The sequence below is a fragment of the Bidens hawaiensis genome, unplaced genomic scaffold, assembly GCF_021521415.1.
Source record: "Bidens hawaiensis isolate Kalapana, Puna unplaced genomic scaffold, B.hawaiensis_p1.1 tig00025414_1, whole genome shotgun sequence".
NCBI lineage: Eukaryota > Viridiplantae > Streptophyta > Magnoliopsida > Asterales > Asteraceae > Bidens > Bidens hawaiensis.
The window spans coordinates 95,195-106,789 of record NW_027494065.1 but is presented as its reverse complement, the minus strand read 5'-3'; the positions used below and the strand labels follow the sequence as shown (position 1 = coordinate 106,789).

The window sequence follows — 11,595 nt, the reverse complement described above, 5'->3', positions numbered from 1 at the left end:
TCTTTTTCATGCACAAATGGCGATTAAGACTGAAAACCAGTTCCTAATTTTAACCGGTTAGGAACATTAAGAACGGATTTTTAGTCTCTTATATATCCCGTCCATATTAGAGACTAAAAATCAGGCTCCCATATATTTTCGTTATTTTTCACTATAGAGAGAACATATTTGAGACTGAAATTCAGTGCCAATAAGTTTGCCTCCAAAACCATATATTGAGTTAGAGGTATTTGTGACTGAAAGTTAGTCTCAAATAAGGTGTAAGAGTATTAGTGACTAATTATTAGTCCGTAACATCCGTCACATGAAAATCAGTCCCTAATACTATTAGTAACTGAAAAATCAGTCCCGGATACTATGTATTTAAGACTGAAATATCAGTCTCTAATAGTTCAGTCCCTAATGATAACTTTTTTTGTAGTGAACCCAAAAGACTAGTCTTTTGGGTTGAGTTTTTCTGTTTGGCTTGTAACATTAACTGATACGATCTTATAATAAAAAATATTATTATTATTCAAGTTTATCTATTATTTAGTTCCCTTATTATAGTCAAATTATGTTTCTTTATTGTTTATCTTTTTCTATTTTTATGTCTTTGTTTCCTATATATTGTAATCTTGTTTAAGAAAAAGAATAAGAAAGAATTATTATTTTGGGTCTATTTTCTCTTCTTCTCTTGTGTTCTTGGGAGATTGACGGTTGTCTCGAATAAACTGTAACAATTGGTGCTTTCATCGAGCCTTAGCCTCTATGGCTTTGGAAGAACTCTTGTGGGAGCATCCACTATTACCTCTTTTTACCGGATCTAATCCCGCCCTATGGATCTCGCAGGCTGAACGATATTTTCTCTTTTATGCGATCTACGGCGACGAGTGATTTCCCCATGTCATTGAATTCTTCGATGATGAACCATTCTCGTGGTTCAATGGTTGGCTTCGGAGTTCAGACTTCCTCACCTGGGATGATTTCACTACAACAATGCTTACTTAATTCCATGTTAGTTCCATCAATGCAATGGCTAAGTCTGATAATGAAACCATTATTAATGAGGAAGTTACTCAAGGATTGGGGGACGTAACCTTAGGTGGGCATGAAACTGGTAAATATAAGCAACAGAATTGTAATTTGATGATTAATAAAGATGTCAATCAAATTTACAACAAAACAATTAGCTTGTTGGTGCCGACACTGTTAAAAGGTGCAATAAGGCGACACATGTTGCGCCCATTGTGGTGGTCCGTTGACATTGGCTCGAATAATACCTGAAGACTCAAATGGTGGCCACTGTGGTGCTACGTTGAGACCGCCCCACTTCTCGTTGTACGACTTGAGTGGCGACTGCCATGACAACGACATTCCGCCCTTGAGGACAAAGACGTTTTCAAGGGGTCGGGAATTGATACGATCTTATAATAAAAAATATTATTATTATTATTTAAGTTTATCTATTATTTATATGTTTCCTTATTGTTTATCTTTTTCTATTTTTATGTCTTTATTTTCCTATGTATTGTAATCTCGTTTAAGAAAAAGAATAAGAAAGATTTATTATTTTGGGTCTATTTTCTCTTATTCTCTTGTGTTCTTGGGAGATTGAAGGTTGTCTCGAATAAATCGTAAGAGCATTCCCAATCCAATCACCATCTCCATCTCTATAATTACACTAAAAACACCATCTTTTCTCTCTCATTTTTATTAAATTATACTTTTTTTTATAATTTTATCATTACCTTTTTCTCTCTCACTCACAACCACTTTAAAATACATAAAAAAATTATAGAGGTGAAAAGCGTGTTTCTTTAAATTTAACCATGAACAGTAACATTTTCTCTCTCATTCTCTCACAATCACTTTTAACCATCTCTAAAAAATAGAGAATCTCCTCCCAAAATTTGGAGAATGGAATGAGAATGCTTTAACACTAATTATAAAGGTATGTTTTGTACGAGGAAATAGAATAAACAAGAGAATGTAATGGACAATGATATGCAACAAATTCCATTATCATGTTTGGTTATCCTATGAGAATTGAATAAATAATACCTTGTATCGATTGTTAGGAAAGAAAATATGAACCAATGAAATTCAGTTATTAAAAATAACAAAAATACCATTTCATCAATATTTTTTTTACCATCTTTGTGTTACTAAATAGTAAATACCAATCCATGGTACAATAATGAACCATTTAAAGAACTCAATATCATCTTTGTTACACTTGACACTGGCCTTTAACTGCGAACGAAACGGATGATACACGTGATCGCTAAATCCCATCTTCTGTGCAATTGCAACTCCATCACTAGTTTTCTCAGCATCGCCGCCCATGTTTCTTCAATCTCATTCGCAGGCATGATTAACATCTTCGCCCCAGTCTCTCATCTCCTCCATTGGTTGATGATGAATATGATTTGGATCCACAATACTGGTAATAATAACTAAATCGCCATAATTTGTTTGAAACACAAAAGTAATGTTGTTCATAGATATGGTTTTTGCTTATTAAATCGTGAGAATTGACTTTGTACACATGATTTTTCATAAATAACATTTTTAGCATCTCTCTCAAGTTATCAAATTTGGTACTTTTTGATCCCCAGTCGCTATGGGGAACAAAGGAGGACTGAGCGACAGGTTAAGCGCTTCTCCTAGCGTAGGAGTTTTCATCACTGGATTAAGACTCCTACTTGGCATAATAAAAATGATCATTTATAATTACCCATACACGTATGAAAGAGTTCATGGCGTTTACAACTTTACTCCTATTCCGAAAAGACAAAAAACTACTTAACATCATGCTTCAAAGCTCCAAGTCCAACTATAGATATTATTCAGTAAACGCAATAACATCCGTCACACACAAAGTATAATCGTCACCCGACTTATAAAATCGCCGATAGATACATCATTCTAGACACTTCCAAAAAAAAATCTCCATAACTTTCCAAATAGTTCTTCTACATAAATCCGACAAAGAACTTTATTTATAATTTTATATGCATCTAACCACTCCCAAACCACCAAATGAATAAAATAAGCATTTGATATTTAACCATTTCCAGTCGCCTGTACGACTTCGAATCTTAAAACACTTGAAAAATCCGGTTTGGATACGTCGGCTCAAGTTAGAAAGCCAACTTAACTAAAAACACGACACGTGTACCCACTCACCCACTATAAAATATCTCGTAAACCTGTGTTTCTCATTATTATTATTATTATTATTATTATTATTCTCCTCTTAAACAAACAAACCCTCATTCCGTCGTCTTCACACCGTCTATAACCACCTGATTTCGTTCCAACTCAAACCCTAGATCCTTCAATTCCCAATCTCAACGTACCGATCTGATCACCGATTCATCAATTATCAAAGTTTTACGTTTCTAGGGTTTCCGATCGATTGATTATTATTGAAATTGTGTGTTTCAGATGGTGTCCGACGCGAGTAAGAAGAAGGCGCTTCAGAAGAAGGCTGCCGCCGCTGCCAAACGAGGAGGTAAGGCTGCGGCTGCCGCCACGGCGGCTAAGGCGGCGGCGATTGGGACCATGAACGGTAGCTCGAGTTCTGATAACTTGTCGAATGGGATGGGGAGTCTCACGATATCTGACCGTACGTGTACTGGTGTGCTTTGTTCTCATCCACTGTCTAGGGATATAAGGGTATGGATTATTATTATTATTGTTATTATTATTATTATTATTTATTATTATTATTTTTTTATTATCATTATTATTATTTTAATAAATTTGGGGTTTAGTGTTTTTGATTGCAATTTTTGTGGAAAATGAATGTATTGATTTGGTTGTTAATGGTAGGTTGAATAATATAGGAATTAGGTTATAAAGGCCAGTTGAAATATACAGGTTACATAAATGCTTTATTTATTATAGTTAAAATAGTTAAAAACAGTTACAAGTGTAGGAAAAACGGTATGTACATGTGTTTATGTGGCTCTGGTGTACGGCTTTTGAGTGTTATACACACGAGTTAAAAGTAGTATGTATATGTTTATATGTAGAAAACAAATATCATGATGTGGTTCTTAATGTTAGGTTGGATAATATAGGAATTAGAGCTAGATCATAAATGTCATATTTATCATACTTAAAATAGTTGAAAGTGTAGTATATCAGTATGTACATGTGTTTATGCGGTTCTGGTGTATGGTCTTTTGAGCGTGCATGCGCAATTAAAAGTAGTATGTACATGTTTTTATGTGGTTCTGGTGTATGGCTTTTTGAGTGTGCTTGCGCACTTAAAAGTAGTACGTACATGTGTTTATATGGTTTTGGTGTTCAACTTTTTGAGTGTGCATGCGTGTATGGGAGTTAAAATTAAACAGTTTGTAAATGTGTTTATGTGGTTCTGCTGTTTGACCTTTTGTGTGTGCGGGTGTGTGTGTGGGGATGTTTGGAGTTCGGACTTTCCGTAAGAAGAATTGAAGAAGTGGATATTTTTTAAATGTTTTGAGATTTTATTTTATGATATTAGTTTATGTACATACCTATTTTGAATGACAAGCACCTAGATTTAAGGACTCAACAAGTGGAAAACTTAATTGGTTTTTTTGCAATCTACAATGATTTTACCTCATTAGTCATTATAAGTAGAAAGAATATCATGGTGTAGTTCTTATTGTTTGGTTGAATGCCATTTCATTTGACTATTTTATATATCCATAGTATGCTACTATGGAATTTATGCAACCCTATTAAAGTAATCGCTTTTATCATTGTTATATCTGTGTAATTGTAACGCTATTTCAAAATTGTGATTGCAGATAGAATCTTTATCACTTACTTTCCATGGGCATGATCTTCTTGTTGATACAGAGCTAGAGCTTAATTACGGAAGGTATTATCTTTTTTATTTCTTGATTCGCTTTGATGATTATGTACGTTATACAATTATGTTTTTATTTTCTAGACGTTATGGTTTGCTTGGGTTAAATGGTTGCGGGAAATCAACTCTTCTTACCTCAATTGGAATGCGAGAACTCCCGATCCCTGAACACATGGATATATTCCATCTCACCCGAGAGATTGAAGCTTCTGACATGTCATCACTCGAGGCTGTTATGAATTGTGATGAAGAAAGGCTGAAATTGGAAGCAGAAGCCGAACGATTAGCTGGACAGGTTCTTACACAATTAACACATATTTGTTTTAATTTTGGGTTTTATAATTTGGTGGGTTATATTTAGCATAATTTGTATTTGGATTCAGGATGACGGTGGTGGTGAAGCACTTGAACGAGTTTATGAACGACTGGATGCTATGGATGCGTCAACTGCTGAGAAACGTGCCGCCGAGATTTTGAACGGGTTAGGGTTTAATAAAAAGATGCAAGAAAAGAAAACTCGGGATTTTTCTGGTGGTTGGAGGATGAGAATCGCTTTGGCTCGTGCTTTGTTTATGAATCCGACTGTTTTGCTGCTAGATGAACCCACAAATCATCTTGGTGAGTTATTATTTTTTCAAGATTTTATAAATGTTAGAAAGATACAATCAAGTTCTAAATTTTTATGACACGTGATTGTTATTATTCTATTAACATTTGAAAAAGAATAAATAAAGAAGATACAAGCATTTTTTTTTCAAGATATTAGAAGAAACCAAAATATTCAATCATCTGACTTTTATGAACTTGGAGTGTTATTATTTTCTTTAAAAAAAAAGATACAATCAAGTTCTGGTTTTGTTGATTTGTGACTGTTATTCTTCTTAAAATGTTAAAAAGAATCAAAAAAAGATACTATCAAATTCTGATTTTACTTTTTAGTGATTAAAAAGAATCGAAAAAAGATACTATCAAGTTCTGTTTTTACTTTTTAATGATGTATGATTGTATTATTTTTAAAATATTTTAAAACATTCAAAAGGCTACAATCAAGTTTTGTTTTTAATGATGTATGTTTGATTGTTATTTTCTCTCTAGATTCAAAATAATCGAAAAGATACAATAAGTTTTGATCTTGACGATGCATGCTTGTCATTATTTATTTAAGATTCTAAAAAACTCAAAAACAAACAATTAAGTTCTGAATTTTATGATGTATCACGAACTGCTTGCAGATCTTGAAGCTTGCGTGTGGTTAGAAGAAACTTTAAAGTGCTTTGACAGAATTCTCGTTGTCGTCTCACACTCACAAGATTTCTTGAACGGTGTATGCACCAACATTATTCACATGCAAAGCAAGAAACTAAAAATGTACACCGGTAACTTCGACCAATACGTTCAAACCCGTTCTGAACTCGAAGAGAATCAGATGAAACAGTACAAATGGGAGCAAGACCAAATCGCCAACATGAAAGAATATATAGCTCGGTTCGGTCACGGGTCCGCCAAGCTGGCCCGACAAGCCCAAAGCAAAGAGAAAACCCTAGCCAAAATGGAACGAGGCGGACTAACCGAAAAGGTCGCTCGTGACAAGGTTCTGGTCTTCCGGTTCGTTGATGTTGGCAAGCTTCCGCCACCTGTCCTTCAGTTTGTGGAAGTTACTTTCGGTTACACACCTGATAACCTTATCTACAAGAAACTTGACTTTGGCGTTGACCTTGATTCCCGTGTGGCGTTGGTGGGCCCGAATGGGGCAGGAAAAAGTACGCTTTTGAAGCTTATGACGGGGGAATTAGTTCCTCTCGATGGCATGGTGAGGCGACACAATCATTTGAGGATTGCTCAATATCATCAACATTTGGCTGAAAAACTTGATCTTGAACTGTCGGCTTTGATGTATATGATGAGAGAGTACCCAGGAAACGAAGAGGAGAAGATGCGGGCAGCTATTGGTAGATTTGGGCTGACTGGGAAGGCCCAAGTGATGCCTATGAAGAATTTGTCGGATGGTCAGAAGAGCCGAGTGATATTTGCATGGTTAGCATATAGGCAACCACAGATGCTACTTTTGGATGAGCCGACTAACCATTTGGATATTGAGACGATTGACTCGTTAGCTGAAGCTTTGAACGAGTGGGACGGTGGGATGGTGCTGGTTAGCCATGACTTCAGGTTGATTAACCAGGTGGCTCATGAGATTTGGGTGTGTGAGAATCAGACTATAACCAGGTGGGAAGGTGATATTATGGGATTTAAAGAGCATTTGAGGTCTAAGGCTGGTCTTTCTGGTTAGATTGATTAGCCGGTTGTGATCATAGGCTCCGTATAGTATCAAGCTCAAAGAACCGTTGGGCTGGGACCGGCATGTCGAGTGCTGATGGTTTGTAGTGGACATGGTTATGCTGACGTGGGACTATGATTATAAAAGTTCACCAGAGGAACCTTATGATGATATATTATAATCCTCTAGTTTTTAGTCTAGTTTGTTTTTCCTGCACCATATGTTGGATTTGGTTTTACCTACAAAAACCTATGCCGTACTTGTGATTTGCTACAAAGTTTATTATAAGTGTAATGACCCATTCTATGTTGTACCTGGGTTTTTTTTATATTGGTTTATTTATGCTGTTATTGTTTGTTTGTTGTGATAATTTCCCAGCCAGATCAGGTGTTGCTGTGATTTGATCTTGAGACCCCTGGCATCAAACTGACTCGGCTTGATCAAGGTAAGTCTTGCTATCTTATCGTCTAAGATGTTTTATTGAGATTCCTAGTATGTTAGTAGTATGTTAAAAGATGACAGAAATCAGATTCTTCTGGTAAAAACTAATGATAAACTCATGATTTCAATCTTTTGTTAAAGAGTGTATATGCTATATATCTAATTTATGCCTCGTAGCTTTTTTCTTTTTATGATTTTATATGCAAGCTTAAGCATGTTCGTAGCTTCAGCAATCAGCCTTGAAACAAGTGTAGAAAGAGCTATACAGTAGGGCGGGTTACATCTAGTGGTTGATGGTGAACGAACGTAGCTTTTGAGGTATGCTGTGTATGATACGAGTCAGAATCAAATCCTAATAGGTTAAGCTAATAAGATGGCTTAATAAGCCTAATAATAATGACAAAGCCATCGGTGTATTCTGGCATGAGTGTACAGTGTACACAAGCTTGATAAGACCCCATGGGTATTAATCTAGGTACGCTTTTGATTCGTACAGACTTTTATTGGTTTGACAGGATGACATTCTTTTCATCATCATCCATCACCCAAGGCATGTACGGTCTTCAAGGGACATCCTTGTAGAAAGGTGTCATCCTCGTAGGATGATTTAACTTTTGCAAGATGTAGATATAGCAGGTTAGCACGATTAGGAGTTGCAACAAAAAAAGTCTGCTAGATCAAGTATATAGCATGGCCATCTTTTGGGAGACCGAGGTTAACTTTTTACATGTATGAGGCATAATTCTCCTAGTGGTGTTTCACCCAAGCTTAAACCGTGAAATATGGCACACGAGTGGGATTTGAACCCGCAACGTCAAATAGAAGAAACCCTTGGGGAACTTACGGTAAAACTCATGACCATCCTATCAAAGTGGTGATGGCTAAAGGAGGAAATTTCAGGTTCTATATAATTTTTCAACAGGGACTTTCAATTAATAAAAGAAAATACACAGCCACCAACAGAAGCTGGTAAACATCAAGACTGAGCTCAAGTTAGTGTTAGAATTTGATCCTATTCGACCCGGAAGCTCTCTTCTCATCCTAGGAGCCACTTTTTAAAAATACCAAGCTTGAAAGTGAACGGGAGTTTTGACTTATTGCTATCGACTTGATGTAATTTTTGATTGAAATTTATGAGTGCACCTATTCTGATGTGACCCATTTTTAACTGTGGTTCTCAGATCTACCACCGATCCTTACGCTTGACTGGCTTATTTATGAGCCGAACCAGGTTCAGATTAGGCACAAGCTCGAGATTTCATGGCTTAACGAGCCTACCATAATTCGAATACGATGGTAGCCAAGGGGGAATAATGAGACATAAGTGGGGTGGGTCCGAAATTGCTAGGATTGTGATCAATTAAACTAATAGATCTGAAAACGACTTACAATAGGTATTGGGATTTCATAGTACATAGAAGTTTTGATGTGGGAGCTTGTATAGACTCAAAAATATCGAGGGGTTGCTAATAGAGGTGCAAAAAAAACCCGTATCCGGAACCGGACCTGAAAAAATACCTGGAACCGGTTTTTTTATACCCGGGTATTCTATACCCGAAACCGGAGCCGACCTTACTCGTAGGGTATGGATAGAGTATGCATTTTTATGTCAATACCCGTACCCGGAACCGTACCCGATTTGTACCCGTAAATACCCGGACCCAGTCATACCCTATACCCGATACTCGGTTATACCTAATACCCGATACCAATTTTCTAATACCCGAAATAATACATGAGTTTTTATAATATACTTTTATGTTTACTTAACAACTTTTATGTTTAAGTTTTTGTAATTGCATATTACTAAGTAAATAATTTGTAATTAAGTGAATTTATAGTTTTGTTAATATCGTTTAATTATTTTTATAAATACAAAGCAAATTTAAATTTTAAACAAATTAAAAAATGTATAAAAAAATTACAAATTCAAAACCGGGTATTAATACCCGGTCGTACCTGGTTCCAATACCTGAACCCGATCATACCCTACCCGGGTACATAGGGTTGAGTTTTTCTCCTCAATACCCTACCCGAATCCTACCCGGTTTCTCTCAATACCCGATCATACCCGAAACCGGTTCCATACCGAACCCGGGTATTAAAAAAAACCTGATTTGTGCACCTCTAGTTGCTAATGCCGTTTCTGAATCCTGTTGGATTCGAATACGATGGTAGCCACGGGGGAATAACGACGACATAATTTATAACCACGTGGGGTGGATCCAAAATTGGAAGGATTGTGATCGATTAAACTAAAAGATCTGAAAATGATTTACTATAGGTTTTGGGATTTTATAGTACATTGAAGTTTCGACGAGGGAACTCTTCTTGACTCAAAATTATCGAGGGGTTGCTAAAGCTGTTTTTGAAACCTGTTGGATTTGTAATGTTCTTTTGGAGATTGTCATCCTCCCATATATGCCACTATCGTCTATTGTGAATTTGTGACAACAGTAGTGCATTAACTTAATTGGTAATCATGTGCAATATAACCAAACCAAACACAAGAGTTAAGACATCCATTTTGTTTTGAGAGGTCACACGTGGCATAATTTGTGTTTATCATGTCCCATTACGATATCAGATCGCTGACATTATAGCAAAAATAGACTCATGTTCTGTTTGATTATTTCCCGACCAAACTTAATATCTGTCAACCTCTTGCTTCGACAATGGCTGTGGAGTTATAAAAGGATATGCATACAATCTCCACATAATTGTATTCAATATACATTAATATTGTAATCGTACCGTACATAAGATGCATCAAAAGTGTATGTAGAGAGATGTGAATATCCTATTTTGCGTTCTAAATCGCATACTTCACATCATCAAATTTATGAGATATATATATGTTTTTCGATTGTATGACTACATAAGTGAAACCATTTTCTAATATAACTACCTAATAGTTCATTAGTTTGTATTGGGAATTACATAAATTAAATCTTATTTAATGAAACAACAATTCACTTAAAAAACACTGATTGATCGGTGGAATAGGAATGTTTAAAAACCATTCAAACCGATCAAATCATCTAACCGAACTAAAGCAGCCTCCATAAAGGGGGAAAAGGAAAATATGAATGTTTAAAAACCATTCAAACCAATCAAATCATCTAAACCGAACTAAATCGGCCTTCCATAAACGGGGAAAAAAGGAAACATGAAAGCGATTCATAATTTCCATGCAAACCAACGTAAAATGAAATCACACTCGATCAATAACTTCCATCATGACTTTACATGACTCCCAACATACACCATCTCTTGAACCCCCAACTCTGTTAGCCAACATCCACTCAAGCTCACTCGGGCTACAAGGCACCATGAGTGCACCCTCATGGCTAAACCCATACTCCTCGGTTGCTCTCTCCAACAATCTTTGGAACGATGGTCGGTCAAGGTACGCTAAGGGAACCACAAACCTCCTTTCTTCGTCATCGTTGCTTGCAATCACAGCAAAATGCCCTTCTTTCACATCTTCTGGGACCATTTCCTGGCCCGGCCCAAAACCCGTGTTCCTCGGGCCCCAATTCTTGGCTTGTAAAAGACTCTTTTGCAGCTTCTTTACCACCACTTTAAGCTTCATAATGAAATTGCTTTTCTTAACACTATGTATTTTGTAACTTCTTTAGCACTTTTTCTCATTTGGCTATAAGGCTATCATGTGTGTTTTTATGTGAATGAAAGTGCAACACTGCATGTGCATGGGAACAAACCATGAATGAAGGGTCATTGTTTGGGTGTAGTCACTTCTTTGGTATGTCCAAACTCTAAATATTAATCTAATCGTTCTTAACCAGAAGTTATAGACCGAAAATGGTCAATTAAACCGAATCATATATGTTCGTGTATGAAAGCCTTCTAAATCACGTACCAATGTGTTGGATAAGTCAATTTGACCGGCTAAAAATAAAACCTAACCAAATGCACAACATTTTCGATAAGATAAGTGGACCTATAACTTCAAGTATCATGTCCTTTCATTCTGTTACTAGTGTATTCAATAAACAAACGAATAAGA

General features: G+C 36.2%; 1 protein-coding gene across 1 annotated transcript; it reads left to right on the top strand.

The window, feature by feature from the left end:
- The first annotated feature begins 3,251 nt into the window (after positions 1 to 3,251).
- Positions 3,252 to 7,616, top strand: LOC143571600 (ABC transporter F family member 1-like). Its single transcript, XM_077056983.1, has 6 exons — positions 3,252 to 3,340; positions 3,433 to 3,663; positions 4,785 to 4,858; positions 4,931 to 5,141; positions 5,230 to 5,464; positions 6,079 to 7,616. Exons 2-6 carry the CDS (start codon positions 3,433 to 3,435, stop codon positions 7,134 to 7,136), a joined length of 1,809 nt encoding a protein of 602 aa, XP_076913098.1. The 5' UTR covers positions 3,252 to 3,340; the 3' UTR covers positions 7,137 to 7,616.
- Positions 7,617 to 11,595: the final 3,979 nt, after the last annotated feature.